The 16,203-nt window shown below is 54.7% G+C and overlaps 1 protein-coding gene across 1 annotated transcript; it reads left to right on the top strand.

Moving 5' to 3' along the window:
* Nucleotides 1-10,052: 10,052 nt before the first annotated feature.
* On the top strand, nucleotides 10,053-15,102 carry LOC104637583 (cytochrome P450 2B4). Its single transcript, XM_010305132.2, has 9 exons — nucleotides 10,053-10,313; nucleotides 10,840-11,002; nucleotides 11,375-11,524; nucleotides 12,211-12,371; nucleotides 12,545-12,721; nucleotides 12,824-12,965; nucleotides 13,374-13,561; nucleotides 14,218-14,359; nucleotides 14,562-15,102. Exons 1-9 carry the CDS (start codon nucleotides 10,137-10,139, stop codon nucleotides 14,753-14,755), a joined length of 1,494 nt encoding a protein of 497 aa, XP_010303434.1. The 5' UTR covers nucleotides 10,053-10,136; the 3' UTR covers nucleotides 14,756-15,102.
* The last annotated feature ends 1,101 nt before the right edge of the window (nucleotides 15,103-16,203 follow it).

Here is a 16,203-nt window from a genome sequence, read left to right as displayed (position 1 = left end):
GTTCCCATGAGCTTCTAGGCACACTGTCAATCATCCCCCAAAATAAGACGATGGGATGCTGCAGCTGCTATTTCAGTCAGTTCAAACAAACCCCCGAAATAGCGTTTCCCCTGCCGGCTCCAGGGCGATGTTCAGTGAGGGCAGCACGCGCTGCCCGCCAGGCACACGGAGGGCTGCCAATGCACACGGGCACATGGCCGTTTGCGGAGCACAGTTCCCTAAAAAAACTGATCCAGCCTCAGCCATGCTCCTTCCAGCTCTCCAAAAACCCAGGGAATAAATAAATCAATGCTTTTCTAATGAAAAAAGCCAAGAAAATTTGCATTAATGGGAAGCAGAAGCTGCCCTGGGTGGACCATGCTAGGGGCAGCGCTTGCTCGCTCCCCAAGTTGTGCTGCGCTGGGGAGCCGCAGCCCCTCTGCTCGGTGCCATCTGAGGACATTCCCAGGCTTTTTTTGGTTTTAATTATTAGCAAAATAATGGTCCTTCCTCCCTGCTACCATTTTCTTCCAAAACCTGCACCAGGTCCCCATGCCCGCCTCCCTAGTCCCAGTGTTTGGGCAGCTGCCTGCACTGCCTCTCTCACAAGCTCCTCAAAGCAGGCAGCTCCCAGGGACGTTTTACCGGGGGTCTAACGCACAGGGCTTACAAAATCAGGCTGTTCCTGGGTAAACCCGTGACAACCCCCTGGGGCTGTTTGGGGAAGAGCGAGGATGCGCTCAGTTAATATTCAGCACCGAGGAGCGATGATGGGCATCTTAAGTGACTGAAACCCCCCTGAGACTGCCAGGAGGTGCAAAGCAGGAGTAACATCGGTGGGAATAACATCGCTCACAGAAGCCCCAGGCTCCATCCCGATTTTGTGCCGTCACTTCCCCAGCCCTACAACACAGCTCCTTGCCCTGCCCTGCCCTGATGGGGGCTGCACCAGGCTGCCCCAGGAGGTGAAGCCCAAGCCCAGTGTCTCCCAGTCCATGGGATTTTGCATCACCCCAGGGATGGGGTTTGGGTCTGTCACCCTCTGTGCCTGGGCAGGTTGCGCAGGGACTCCCCGGTGCAGGAGGGCATGGTCTGATGGAGGAATATCCCAGTTTCAGGGCTCACAGGCTGCTGGTGAGGGATCTGCCGCTAAATTTCGCTGTCATCACAGGAGGGCTGAGATCGGGTACCGTGGGCTCACTCTGATGCAGGGGAAGGTGGCTGAGCTCCCCGGCCGGGCTGGGACACACCAGGAGCAATCGCAGCGGCAGCTCCAGCTCCGCTCGGTCATTCCTGAGCATCTCCGTCCAGCGGGATGGCGGGGGGGAGGGACCCGGGCTCCCACTGCAGCAACCCAAAGCCTCTGACGGTGCCCCGGTGTGGGGTCTTCCTCTGGGGCTGTGCCCCTGGGCAGTGTGTGGGGGGGCTGCACCCAGGGGTGCCTTCCCTCCCTGTGCTGCTGTGAGGCTTTCGGTGCATCACAGGGCACAACCTGTCTTAGGATCCAGGAGTTTTTTGCAGCCAGGGAGCTCCTGGAATCTCCCCTGGCATCAGCTGGTGCAGACTCAGTGCTTCCTCTCTCTACTTTCCCACTCTTAGTTGCACCGTTACCACAGGATGGCCAAAGGCGACGTTTTCTGGGGTGTCTGGGCATGGATACAGGGAATTCTGGCTCCTTTGAAGAGCTACAGAGAGCTGCACAGTTCAGAGCTGTGGTTCCCACCGTGTGATGTCTTGAGACACTGCCGGAGAGATGGTTTACAACCTTCCACTGGAGCAGGAAGGGTAAAACTCACGGACACAACCCTGGGAAAATCCCTGCAGGACACAGTAATGGTGCCCACCTTCTCCTGGCCCAAAAGCAGCTTCAAAACACCATGTCAGGGCTGATTCCTCTTGTCTTCACCAATGCAGTGATGCCAGTAAGGTCAATCTGACCACCCCAGCTTGTTTCTGGCTTTAACCCTCTGGCCTTGTGACGGAGCTGTGCCTCCCGTCCACCCCCCGTCATCTCAGTGCCGTTGAACCTCCAAGATCAGATAGCGTCGGCCCAGATGGGTCAAAGCAAATTAGCATCAAAGCGAGCCATTTCAGTGGAAAACCATATGATAGTTAGCAGCCCTGACGTGAACCGGGCGCTGGCCCAGTTGCCCCTACCCGCAGGTGCAGCGCAGGCTCCTCCTGACCCACATCCATCCCTCCGTGACCCGACCTGCTCCCAAAACACGTCACCAGCAAATGGCACATCCCACCGTGCCTCTTCTCCGTCTTTGGCGGGGGCCGTGCTTGGGCTACGTGGTGTGACTGTAGGAAGGGCGATAGCCCCTGCTGTGTTGATGACAGCCCCGTGAGCACCGGGGATGCTCTCTCCCAGCAGCGATGAAGCTAATGTCCTTCCTGCAGGCTGATAAGTTCCCCAACAAAAGGGCTTTAATCTTATTTCCCTGTTTTCTGTTCCAGGAGGCAGAGATAACGAAGGGCGTGATGGAAGCGGTGCCTGTGCGGTGCTCGCAGCAGGACAACAGGAGGGAAGGGAGGCGGGGAGCAGGGGAGGTGGCCGGAGCGCTCGCAGTAGGGTCCCAGCCCCTGCCGTTTGGTTAGCGGGCACCTGCCAAACCTGGCTGGCACCCACCATCCTGCAACGGCCACCAAACCCCTGTGGGCAAGCCGCTGCTGGAGCACGAGCCTTCATCCTCTGCAGGACACCATCCCCCAAAAACCAGGAGGCATCGGAGTCTCCGCTTTCTGGTTTATACCTGTGCAAGTGTAAATAACCATTCGGGCACCAAGCAGCGACAAAGGAGCACATTTCCGCGCAGCAGGGCCTCGCTGCAACCCCGACTGTGCTGCAGCCCTCTCCTCCCCACGCCCGCTCCGATTTGGCCGCTGCCACCTGGCACGCTGCCGTGGCCCCGAGGCCACTTGCTGATGGAAGGGCAGCTCCGCTCCACCTGCCATCTGCTCACCTGGCTCAGCACCGCCTGTCCCACCGCGTCGCATATGGCACCGGAGCTGCCCCTTTTCGGGTGGGTAAGGAGCGATGCTGCTGCTCGGGGCCGTGCCGGTGGCTCCCGCGGAGGGTCCGGCTCCCGGCTCCCTCCTGCTTCCACTGCGCAGGGATTCCTCCCTGCCTCGACGGCCTGGAGAGGGGATCTGGCCGACGGCGCAGGAGGTGAGGACGTGGCCAGAGCCCCTTGTCCCCAACCCAAAGCCCTACGGGTCGGTCGTACGGGTGCACAGGGCACAGAGCCCCACTCTGCCCTCCCCAGCCAGGGGGGGAAGGGGCAGGTGGCCCCCAGCCCCAATCCCAGGACCTGTTACCTTTTAGAGACACGCAGCGGATGGGAAGCCCCCGGCGGAGGTGCTCCCTGTCCCCAGGGAACGTCCCGTCCCGTCTGCAGGGACACGGTGCCGGTGCCAGGTCACCAGCCGGCTCCCGGGGTGCATCCCTCCCAGACGTGCTCGGGAGGGTGTAAGCATCGCCTTCAGCCGCGTTGAGTGCAAGTGCTATTTTCTGCCTTTCTTGGAATTAACATATTTTAACAAGGTTTATAGATGTGGTAAATACACACACGCACAAAGCAAAGGAACAGCGTGTCCTGGATAAGGACGTGGTGTGTTTGCAAGGTGGCAGAGGAGAAGGGAGGGGGGGATTTTTGTCTCCTCTCCGTAATTATTGCAGGAATGGTGAACAGCAGGATGGGATGGTTTCAGGGCAGTACAGCTGTTCTAAGAAATCCCACGTATTTTACATCCTTTAAGTGATTTTCATCACAACTCACTAACGTCCCTGCTGGGATGCCCATCTCACTAACAGGGAAAATGGGAGCAAGGCAAGGCTCAGCTGATTTTCCATGTGCATGGTGCAAGATTTGCCCTCTCCAAACATTCTTTAAAAATAGAGGCACGTTTACCAAGAACCGGGAGCAGGACTAGTGAAACTGGTCCCGTTAGGGGCGAGGGTTCAGGGGCAGCAGTGATTCAGAGCACAGAATTGCACCCTTTGTCCGTAAGCCAGACCCGCTACAAGCTGCACAAACCGATCCGCCCTGCTGCAGCCGGCCTTGCTCTCCAGGGAATTACAGGCAGGGATTAATGCTGTGTAATTAAGCAAGCGGAGGCCGTATGGGAAGCGCCTGGTGCGGCTGTAAATCCACCACGGCCGCCCCTTGCTCCCCGTGCCCGGCCGTGGCCGACACACATTGGACAGGCGGCACGGGGGAGCAGGGGGAAGATTAAAAATTAAAACATTACAGGAACATTTTTTGGTTCAATCACAAACACGGCGCTTGAGATCGTTTCCCACGGCGCTGATGAATTTCCACCCGTTGGTGATTCATCCGGCTTATTTGATTTACCGTGCGGCGGCAGGGGTGTACGTGCGCCCATGGACCACGCTCTATCAGTGCCTGTCTCCAGCCAAGTATTAATAGATATCTGGGCTGTCTTCTCGCCCGGCTGTCCTGGGCTGAGTGACCTTCAGGGCATGCCCGCCTTTGATGTGCATCGCTTCGGAGCAGGATTGGTCCTGCAGGCACTTCAAACACAGTCTACTTTCGTTTGCCTTCTGTGCAATCTCTGATTAACAGCAAAATGTCTGTCTCTGGGGTTTTTTCTGACCACTGAAGGAATCAAAATGAAGGCTGGCAGTCCTTGATTAACCGCCACCCTTTCTGCGGCTGTTCCCAACGCTGGGATCGCGCTCAGGTCTCTTTTGCCGCTGCTGTACGGATCCCCCGCATGTTGCCGCTGTATTAAAACTAAAACCAGGGTAGACTAGAAGCAAGCTGATGATTACATTTATTGAATGCAATTGGGAATTACTTCATCTTCCTGCTTGAATTATGTCTTATTACTTGGCAAGATGGGAAACAGGAGCACCCGCCTGCCTCTCCCGCTTGCAGCAGGACCCGTCCCCAGTGTCCAGCAGGGCTCCCAGAGACCTTTGAGATGTTTCATGGACTTTAGGACCAGGAGAAATGTGCTGGCACTGGAGAAAGCCTCATCCTCCTTATGGCCATGGAAAACCAGACCAAGCCATCTGCTTGATTTAACTGCAACATGTAGATGGATGAAGGAAGAGCCCGATGCTCCTCCAGTGCTGAACCCTCAAAGGGTGCAGGGTATTTTAAAGCCCAAAGCCATGCTCAATGCTCATCCCCCCAGGGCTATCACCAGGAGCTAAGACCACAACATGCTGATGCTATCTATCTCCAACGAGCAGCCACCACGGCAGGTGGCTTGGCCAAGGACCTCAGCTGAAGCACAGCATGAGGATGGCGAGCGGTCAAAGAGGACCTGCTCCATGGCCTTGCCGGCCTCACACTGGAGAAGGCCGTGGGACCAAATAAAACACATTTCTATTACTGAGACAAATCAAACCATGCCTCTCCTACACACCAGAGCAGGTCTGGGTTGGTAGGTGGTGTAAAATTGGATTTTCTCGAGGGATCCCAGAGCAAACCCCAGAAATGAACTCCCAGGAGTGTGAGAGGGCTCTAGCATCACCCTGCCATGGAGCTACACCCCAGCGAGAGGAGATGACAGCGATGACAAATGACACTTGCCCTATAATTACGGCCAGACTCCAGTGCAGCGAGTACTGCTGCATTATTAAGAGCAACCAGAAATACTCCCAGATTAGTCATTAGCTGGCCTGTGTTACGCAGCGAGTGGCCACCGGGGCTGTCTCACCCCTGTGCTTGCAGAGAGGAAAGGGGCAGAGATTAAAATGGTTTGCAGCTATTTTTACGCATCCTTCGTTTTGCACACCTCCAGAGTGCCCCAGCTTTGGGGAAAATTGCATTAGGATAAAATTAATTGCCTTAGTGTAGTGTAACAGCTTACTCTAAGCCAGCAGAGCCGAAGCAATGCACGAGATCAGGGGAACCCACGGGCATAGATTTGCTTCATACCCAGGGTGGGATCTGGGCATCAGCCTTGAAAAATGGCTTCAAGGTGAAGGGTGCGAGAAAGGAAGCTATGGAGGTAGGGTGGGCTCCACAAAGCCCAGGCTGAAACCACGCACAGTGTAACAGCTACCCAGCAGTGCTGCCACGAAGGCTGTGTTTGAAAGCCTGTGGACCAGAAGTCTCCAGAAATGTTGTCTGACATCTTCATTAATGACATGTATGATGGGGCAGGGAGCACCCTCAGCAAGCTGGCAGATGACACCAAGCTGGAAGGAGTGGCTAATGGACCAGAGGGTCGTGCTGCCATCCCCAGGGACCTGGGCAGCAGGAGAAATGGGCTGAGAGACCTGGTGAAGGTCAGCAAGGGGAAGTGCCAAGTCCTCCCCCTAGGGAGGGCACCGTGGGGTGGCTGGAAAGCTGCTTGGCAGAGATGGCCCCAGGGGTCCTGGAGGACACCAAGCTGACCATGGGCCGGCAATGCACTCTCACAGCAAAGGCCACCAGCCTCCTGTGCTGCATTAGGCAGAGCATCACCAGCGGGTCACAGGAGGTGAACCTGCCCTTCTGCTGAGCCCTGGTGAGACACATCTGGGTGTCCTGTCCCACAGTGGGCTCCCCAGTACAAGAGAGACATGGACATGCTGGAGAGAGTTCAGCAAAGACTAAAGGCCTGGAGCATCTCTCCGATGAGGAGAGGCTGAGAGAGCTGGGATGGTTCAGCCTGGAGAGGAGATGGCTCAGGGAGATCTTATCCATAAGATAAATAGATAAATGCTTGATGGAGAGGGGTAAAGGAGACAGGGCCAGACTCTTGTCTGAGCTGCCAAGTGACGAGAGGCAACAGGCATAAATGAAACATAAAGAAATACTATTTTACTGTGTGGGTGCTTGGACATGGGAAGAGGTTGCTCAGAGAGGTTCTGGAGTCTCCATCCTTGGAGATATTCAAAACCCAACTAGACGTGGCCTGGAGCAGCCTCCTCCCGCGGGCCCTGGAGCAGGGGCTTGGAGCAGATGACCTCCAGAGATGCCTCCAGCCTCGGCAACTCGGTGTTTCTGCGGCTGCGAGCCCCAGCCAGACCCGATTCCCAGCCGTGCCATGGGTCCACTCCCCTTTTGATACCGACTGCAGAGAAGCGCTAGCTGAGGGACAGGAGCAACCATTATGATTGCCTCCAGCAGATCTTCCTAGATCTAATAACCCAGACAGTTTATTGATGACTTTATTTAACTAGAATTATCTTCTCTCACTTCTGCACTGCTGTGTTTGCCTCGCAGCTTTTCCAAATACACATCTACACTGAAAAATACCCCACGAGCATAATTTCTTCTAATTCCTTGAATCTACCCCTCTGATATATTCTGGGTCTGATCCAGCAACACAACCATTTAATTGAGCAATGTTTTTCCTGTCCTCATGCAGAGCTGCAGCGTGGCGGGCAGGAGCTCGGCTCCATCCTGGCTCTGGGACTGGGCATGGCTGGGACCAGATGTCCCCCTGTACCCTGGGAGCATCCAGCCAAAGTGGGACAGGCACGGGCTGCTCTGCTCCTCGATTGCTTTTACACTTTATTTCTGCCTGATTTTCATCCCAAAACATGACTTTCAATTAAAATCTAAAGGATCTGGCAATCTCCAAATGGATTTTGAATTTTTTTTAGAAGTCAAAATATTCTTCCTTTTTTTGTTCATGTCACATGGGTCCATCCATGTGGGTTTTTAGCTGACCCATCCATAGTATTTTAGGTTTTGGGGCAGAAAGGTCTCACCAACTGCTCCTGAAGGGATCCCAAACCTTGCAGCAGCTTGCTTCTCTACAGACCCCTGCTCTGCAGACACCCTTATGAGACAATCAGTAGAAAGATGGACAAAGTACCAACGGATTTGGGTTCATATGAAGTGGTTTGGGCTCACTTTAGGTCCCAGCCCCACAAAGCGCAGAATTGGCCACTCCAAAGCCCATCCATGCTCTTCCCTCCTGAGGTGTCTTCAGGAAAAATGTCATTAAGCTGCTAAAAGTTTAGTCAACAACTTCTACCTTTCCCTTTTATTTTCTGCATATTTGACAAGAGATACTACATTGTGGGTCTTTTGGTTTAATTTATTCTGTAGATTATGAAAAGAAACTTAAAGCAAAGTTTCATTATGTAGTTCAAGAAGACAAATACAAAATTTCATCATCCCTGGGAGTTTTTTCTTGTTAAACTGCTTGTCTCGTGACCTGGACTCACACGCTCCTAATGCCCAGGGTGATTTGTTTGTTTTCTCTATTAATAATGCTTTTTTTTATTGCATTAGAGACATTTGAGTTTCAGAAAACCTATTGTGGCATTAAGTGTCACACTGAAACACCATCGGTGTCCAGGCAGGCGGCCACGGGCTCTGCCTGAGCTCGCCTGCAGAAGAGGGAATTTTCCATCGGATTTAAACTTTACAGCTCAAATTAATCCCCACGGCTTTTTCTTTTCCTGTTGTTCAAGTGATTCCTTTGTATTGTTTGGCTGCCATGGAAAAAAACGGTGTCAGTCACCGAGAGGCTGTTCACCCCCCCGCCAAAATCCCAGTCACTACATCACCTCCCTGAGCAAAGTTCCCCACTTGCGGGCACCCAAGCCAAGAATTTGGAGCAATCCATGGAAAGAGCAGGGATGGGACAGGATGGGACGGGGTAAACAAATGAGTCACAGTAACCTTCTGGCCTCAGCCCCAGTGGGTCTCAGCTACGGAGCTGAGTGGGTCCTGGCACCGGGCTGTGGGGCTGCCCCTCCAGCTGCCATGACCCTCTTCCCCCCAGAGCCACTTCTGCTGAGTGTGTTTGGGGTGCTGGTGCAGGCAGGAGCCCCTTCGGGCCCCTCCACAGCATGGGACGGGGGGGTGGAACTTCAAAATATTGAAATGGAACAACCCCAGGGCTGCAGGAGGTTCATTGCCAGTTGGTTTTGGTGATTTGTAGAGAGATTTGGTGTGTACATGTAAGGAATCGCACCACAGCCACAGAGAACATCCCCCAGAGCCCAGCTGGGACGAGCCCGGCTGGTGGCATCGAGCATCCCTGGCCTCACACCTGCAAACTGCCCTGCTACATGGCCAAAAACAGCTGCAAGCGCAGAGGTGCTGGCTGTTTCCATCAGCCCAGCCCAAACGCAGCCCTGGCTCTGCCCTCCGTCCGGGGATGGACGCCGGGGGATGCTGCCCTGCTCTGGGTGAGTGTTATCACCCAGGCTCCTCCTGAGGAGTAACATTCAATGTCCTCTGCTGAGGGTCTCCTTCCACTGCGGGGACTGGCATGAAATCAAACCTCCTCCCCCTTTCCCCCCAGCCCTCTCCTCCAGGAGAATTTGTACCCTTTGCTGGGAACTGGCTTGTGACCAGCTCGTTCAGACAACGGCTGCGAGCGCTCTCGACCAGAGGTGTGGTGGCTGAGCCAGTGCCAGATGTGCTCGTGTGCAGCCAGATGTGCTGGTGTTCGGAGCGAGATGTTCAAAAACATCGGAGGAGCCCTGAGGAGGCTGGAGGAACCTGGGGAAGAGTCAACCCTATGCCTGCAACAACCGCAACACCTTGGGTTGAGATGTTCCTCCAAAACCCAAGTGGTACCCCAAAATATTTCAGAATAAAACTGTTGTTTTTTCCAGGGCTGACCCATTTTCCATCAGAAAGGAGTTTGATGGAAAATCGTCACCTAACCTAAACCCAAGAGGTACCTGACCAGCCGCGTGTGCCCTGCTCCTGGGCCACCTCGTTTTCCATCTCCTCCTGGGTCACTGCACTGGTAAACAAGGCAGCGACAAAAGGAGCAATGACCTAGGGGTGACATGCAAGGTTTTGCCAGGACGGTGACATCTTCTTCCATCATATGCCACCAAAAGGGAGCACTGAGCAAAAAGTGACTTAGCAACGCGGGGAGGGGAGAGCCGCTACCTCCCCTGGCACGCCTGCGGAGTTTTGCAATGCTTCCAGTGCCCCGTGTCAGCTCTTTGAGATCCGTGTTACAACACGGCGGTGCCAGGTACACGCTTGGCCGGGAGAAACCAGCATTTCCGTGTCACTGACCACCCAGGGAGCAGCAAGGGGACAGGCAAGGATGACCCCGGGGATGTGGGGAGGGCTCTGCCTATATAGAGCGCAAGGAAAGGCAGAGGCAGCAGGTTTCGGCTCCTCTCTGCTCACTGCTTGGTTGTCATTTTCTCCCTGGAGAGGGAATTTCTTGATTTTATTTTCTCTGCTCGGTGGCACAGGGTGAGGATGGATGGTGGATCGGCTGGGTTGCTCATTACCCTCTTCCTCCTCTCCATCCTGTGGTTCCTGATCTGGAGAACTGACAGGAAGAGGAGCCAGCTGCCTCCAGGACCGGCCCCATGGCCCATTCTGGGCAACCTATGGCAGAAGGATGTCTTGCCCCTCTACAGGACTTATGAGAAGGTAAGAGAGGAGCTGGTGGTGCCAGACCTGCTCCCAGCCCCAGCAGGGCAGCAGGAAAGAAAGCAGGAATGTCCCAAGTCCAAATAAAACAGGAATTGTGCAGGCGACTCTTTTCCTACCTTTCTTTTTTCTTTTCCCTCTCCCTCTTGTCTTGCTCTGCCAGAATTGCCTAAATCCTTGCAACTGGGAGCATAAAATACTGTTATTGAAGTCTTTCTGCTCCTGTAAGGGACCCACTGTGCTGACACTAATCCCTCTCCGGGCTGCGGCACTGCCCCCAGCCAGAACTGCTTCCTGGAGATGATGCCTTGAACCCCCAAAGTAGTAGCGGGATCAGAAACCCCTGGGGACAGCGCTGGGGTGGGAGTGGGGCGAGGGTGCCGGCTTCCAGGGAGGCGCTTCCCCTCCCTGCTTGTGCATTCACCACTGTTGTGGCCATGAGACCTACTTTAAAATTACTTTAAAATTAAACTAATGACTGGGGTGTGGGACCCTCATTCACCGCAGTGTTCCTGTCCTCCCCCAGCTGTGCAGAACATACGGCCCCATCTTCACCATCTGGCTGGGGCTGAAGCCGGTGGTGGTGCTCTGCGGGTACGAGGTGGTGAAGGATGCTCTGCTGGGCCACTCCGAGGAGTTTGGAGGGAGACCTGAAATACCCCTTGTGGTGCAGCTATCAAAAGACTACGGTAGGCATCTGGATTTCTTCTAGACACTATTGCTGCCTGGGTGAGCAGAAAGTCCCCAACTGCAGCTGGCTGTGCTCAAGTCTAGGGAAGGACTCAACACCCAAGACCTCAAATACTCATTTCCCACTCAGCAAGCCCCTCCATCTATTAAACCTCTTGTCCAAGGACATTATTAATTCCTGTTAGCCAGTTCCAGCTTTGTTGTGAGTTTCTGTACAGATTCTCAGCCTTTCAAGGATGTTGTGCACACACCAGGGTTGTCTTCTGGCTCAGTGCCCTACTGCTCCTCAGCTGGGCTCAGAGCAGGGTCCTCTGTTCCCAGGGAGGAGCGGCGGGGCAGGCAGCTGAGTGGTCTCCACTGCTTCCCTCCAGGTTTTATCTCCAACAATGAGAAGAAGTGGCGGGAGCTGCGGAGGTTCACGCTCAGCACCCTGCGAGACTTTGGGATGGGGAAGAACTCCATGTCACAGCGGGTGCAGAAGGAGGCCCAGCACCTGGTGGAGCTGCTGACAAAACTTGAAGGTGACGTGGGTCCTGTCCACCCTGGTCCCCAGGGCAGGTGGAGGACACACAACAGCCTCATGGGATGTGTGGTCCCCAGAGCTGTTTGCAATAGCTGGTGTGGATGATCCCTGCAGAGAAAGGGCTTAGACCTAGTCCCATCCCACCCAAAGAGGGCAGCAGGGATGTGGTGTGGTCATGGCTTAAAGGCTAGGGTGGGAGATCCTGCTCCTGAAGTGATGCACCTAGTGGGGGACCACCGAGGAACGTTTCATGCCCAAAGAACAGAAATAGGAAACTAAAGCGCATGGCATTGAGAACACAAGAAAAACATACTGCTCTGGTGACATGGAGGTTATCAGGGTGATGTCTTCCTCTCTGACAAAACTGAGCTGCTGCCAGTGCCACCACCTCTCCTGGGGCTTCCTGAACAGAAGATAAGATGTAGGTTCAGTTGTACACTGGCTCCTCTGCCTCTGATGTGTGGTGCTGGCGAGGGGCCGGTCACTGCAGGGAGATGTTCTGCAGCCCCCCAAATCCCCAGGGCATGTCAGCAGGAGCCCAAAGTGCCTAGAGGTGCCTCAGTCCCAACCAGGGCTCAGAGCTCAAGGGACAGGGGCTGAAAGGGGGAGGAAGGGCATTTTCTATGTTGAAGCAGATAAAATGTTGACTTTTTGATACCTTTCTTGCCTATTCTGCGGCTGCAGGAAACGCCTTCGAGGCAATTACGATGTTCAGACACGCAGTTGCCAACGTGATCTGCTCCGTTGTCTTTGGGAGTCGTTACAGCTATAGCGACACGGTCTTTCTGGAGCTACTGAACGTGATCGGGAATTACACTAGCCTCTTCCTCTCCCCCATTGCCATGGTAGGCATCCTTGCTGTGCTCAGCACCCTTGCTGTGCTCAGTGCCATCACGTCCGATGCACTCGGGTGGTCAAGGGATGCTCCTTGGCTTTGATGGGACAGCATGGCTTTGAGGGAAGGTGCAGGTGGCTCCATCCAGGCACTTAAGCACTCCTGTGCCTCCTCCATCCACAGGTCTACAACACCTTCCCCAACATCATGAACCACCTCCCGGGGCCACACAGGAAAGCCCTGGCTGAGTGTGAGAAGCTGAAGGACTACATCCGACAAAAAGTGGAGATTCACAAGCTGACGCTGGATCCCAGCTGCCCCCGGGACTACATCGACTGTTTCCTTATGAAAGCAGAGAAGGTAGAGGTGGTGCAAAGGGGGTGAGGGCTGCCCTCCAAACCTGGCTGCAGCCGGAAAATCACCCCGATGGTACTGAATCCCCTCCCCACTGTATCCTTGCAGGAGAAGAGCAGCCCAGAGAACATGTACAGCAATGAAGACTTGGTTATGTCAGTATTCAACCTCTTTGGTGCTGGGACAGTGACCACTAGCAACAGCCTGCTCTTCTTCCTCTTGATACTGGCGAAATACCCCCATATTCAAGGTAAAAGGGCAACAAAATGCGTCTGCTCCCTGTGCCTGAGGAGGTCACAGTGCAGCAAAGTGCAGACAGAGTCTCAGCCCTGTTGGCTCCCATTTGAGGGGAGACCAAAATCATCCTGCATGGACCACCCAAGGGTAAGAGCCATCAGACACAGTCACACAGGCCAGAGGGATCCGGGTACCTGCTCCCCTTTCCCTGTCCCTGCCTGTGCAGATGGCCCCAGGCTGGTCCATGAGAGATGCCTTGAACCCGCCTGATCCGGGGAGTTATGCGGACAGAGACCCTATTTCGTCACAACAAGGGATTACGCCAGGTTCCTCCCTCTCTGCTAGATCAGCCTTTGGTTCTAGGGTAAGGCAGTGAGAAATCACAGCAAGCACTGCAGCTCTGCACTTGCCTTTTCCCCAGCTAAGGTCCAAGAGGAGATCGATGCGGTGGTGGGCACCGGCCGTGCTCCCAGCATGGAGGACAAGCTGAAGATGCCATACACCAATGCAGTGATCCATGAGCTGCAGCGCTTCCACAAGACCCGTGTCGAGAACTTCCCACGGATGACGACCCAGGACGTCGTGTTCAGGGGCCACACCATCCCCAAGGTGACATCATAGCCCTGGACTCCCTGTGTCCCTGAGGGGAGGGGTGGCAGGAGGGCTTGAATGAGATTCGCCTTTGCCCCTGGACTGTTTGCTCACTCCTGAAGGTCCTGGGTCTTTCACAACCCTCGGTGGGAGGAGATGGAGATAACCTTCTAGCGGAGGAGTAGAGGGAGGTGAACGCTGTTGCCAATTCTGCCCACACACCCATGTCCTTTGCCTGTCCTGGAAAACATCTCTTCCCACCAGGGACATGTGCAGGGCTGCTGGCACTGGTAGCCTCAGCTGGGGACCAAGCCAGCCCCCACCTCCTCAGTAGATCTGGGGACGGCCACCGGTCCAGGTTTGATTGCAAGCATTTTGTACAATATCTACCTTGAAGAAACACCTTCCTCCTTTGGACTTTGTGCCGTGAGAGGCGTTTTAACGTGAATCAATGGGAATAACTCAATAATTTCTGTCTCATGAGCTGCACAGAGACTGGCAGGACCATGAGGACAGTGGAGCCCCACGTTAGTTGTCCCTGCCTGGCACAGAGCCATCGCTCCAGTCCACAGACATCAGGGTGGGCATCGGGGTGTGCACATTCAGCTCCGCAGAGCCCTATGCCATGACACTGATGTCCCTCCTTGCTCCCCTGCCCTGTCCCTCTCCCGCAGGAGACAACTGTTATTCCGGTATTTTCTTCTGTGCATATGGATCCAACCCACTGGGAGAACCCCAAAGAAGTCTACCCAGGCCACTTCTTGGATGAGAAGGGCGAGTTCAGGAAGCGCGAAGCCTTCATGGCTTTCTCAGCAGGTCAGTGTGCAGCCCTGCACGCTGCCTTTGCCGGCACCCTGCCTGCAGCGGCTCCGCTCCGGGACCGTCAGCGTGAATATCAATTCCCACCAAAGTTACACCCTTAATGAACTTTCTCGATATCCTTTTATGCCCTTTTTTCCCCCAAATGCTGGATGAGGCCATCAGCCCAGTCCTGACCCTGCCCTTTCTGTGCCCCCAGGGAAGCGGATGTGCCCAGGAGAGGCGCTGGCCCGGATGGAGCTCTTCCTTTTCCTCACCACGCTGCTGCAGAACTTCACCTTCCAGCTCGCCGTCAAGTACGAGGAGATGGATTTATTCTCCCTATGGATTGAGATAGAGAGGAGGGCGATACCGGGCATGTTCTTTGCTATACGGCGCCCAGTGTCCTCTTAAGCAAAGAGCAGTGGGGAGAAGGAAGGGGTCTTCCAGGTGCCTTTGATTCTTCCAAAATCAGAGCAAGCCATGCAACCATGAGCCGCCAAGCAGGAGGATGGCTTCGAGCTTCTCGTCGGAGATCTGCCAGGCATCTCTGCCACCAGCTCCGTGGGCATCCTGGCTCCCAACCCTTCCCCTTTGCATCCCACTAACACGAGGAAGACAGCACTGGTTTTCCTGCTCCCATGTCTACTGGCTCTTCCCGTATCTCCAGCTCCTTGTGGCCGGGCTGCCTGCGGCTCCCCGGGCTCAACTCAGCTGGGCGTCCCTCATTTTGGTGAGAGATTGAGTGCTTCTGCAATAAAAATAACCATCACAACTGGATGCTGGTGTTTATAGGGACACTTGCGGTGCCTCCCGATGTAAGGGCGGTGATGGTCTGGCTTCCTTGCCCTTCACAGATGGTGTGTGAGCCAGCCACGACAGCCAAGGTGACAAGCTGGGGGGACCTAATACTTCTGCTTCCCTGCTTTGTCCCCTCTCTGTCCCCTCCAGCATTATACAAAGTCCATTACACTGCAAATGGCGCTCACTGCCGTCCCCGCACAGGGGTGGAACCGTTGTGGACACCCTTTAGGGGTTTTAACATCGTAAGGTTAAAAAATGAGGCGCGGGGGATGCCGTGCTTGGGAAGCAAGAAGTATTTTGCCACCACAGTCACTGCTTCCTCCTCAGGGTGCTCCATACATCTTCTGTGCTGGCGCTGCCTTAACCACCCCTGTACGAAGGGGAAATCACTTGCACACTCCCGCCTCTACTCCAAAACAGAGACTTTAAAGAAAAGAGATTATTTTTTTCAAATGCCTGTGCATGGGAAAAACGACTCAGACACATGTCCACCCTGCCCGGCCTCAGCGATGGCCTGGGCTCCCCCTTCCACCGGTGGGCAGCTGGGGGTGTCCCCGGGCCTTGGAAGACCAGTATGTTTCCCATTGCATCCAGTTCTTCCCAGTGCAAACCTCCCAGATACAGGACTGCATCTGTTCCTGGGGTGTCTTCACCTTTCCCAGGTTTTTGTGTGTCCCGGGACAGACTGAGCCTGGAAAATACTCAGTTTGTTTTAGCTGATTTGCCTTCATTTAATCTTCAAATGAGTCTCACACATCTCTGGAATTTATTGCTTGCTTCGAAACACTAATCCCCACGGCTCTGGCCACGGGGAGGACTCCCCAGGCAGGCAGCCCTGCCTGCACCAGGGACAGGCAGAGCCACCCGAGCTCTAGCAGCACCGAAATGACTTCAGCTGGGTTCAGAGGTTTCCAATAAAAGGGCTGAGCTGCAGCACAGAGGAGCTGGAGCTCAGGAGGAGTACGTGGGAGAGCAGAACAGATTAAAAAAAAAAAAAATCAGCTTGCTATCTCAGCAGCTGGCTGTGCTGCTCTGAGGTCCTTCATGTCAATATTTAC

This window comes from Balearica regulorum, chromosome 18 (genome assembly GCF_011004875.1).
Source record: "Balearica regulorum gibbericeps isolate bBalReg1 chromosome 18, bBalReg1.pri, whole genome shotgun sequence".
In the NCBI taxonomy this organism is placed as follows: Eukaryota; Metazoa; Chordata; class Aves; order Gruiformes; family Gruidae; genus Balearica; species Balearica regulorum.
The sequence above is the reverse complement of the archived record's forward strand: the minus strand, read 5'-3'. Positions and strand labels throughout refer to the sequence as shown.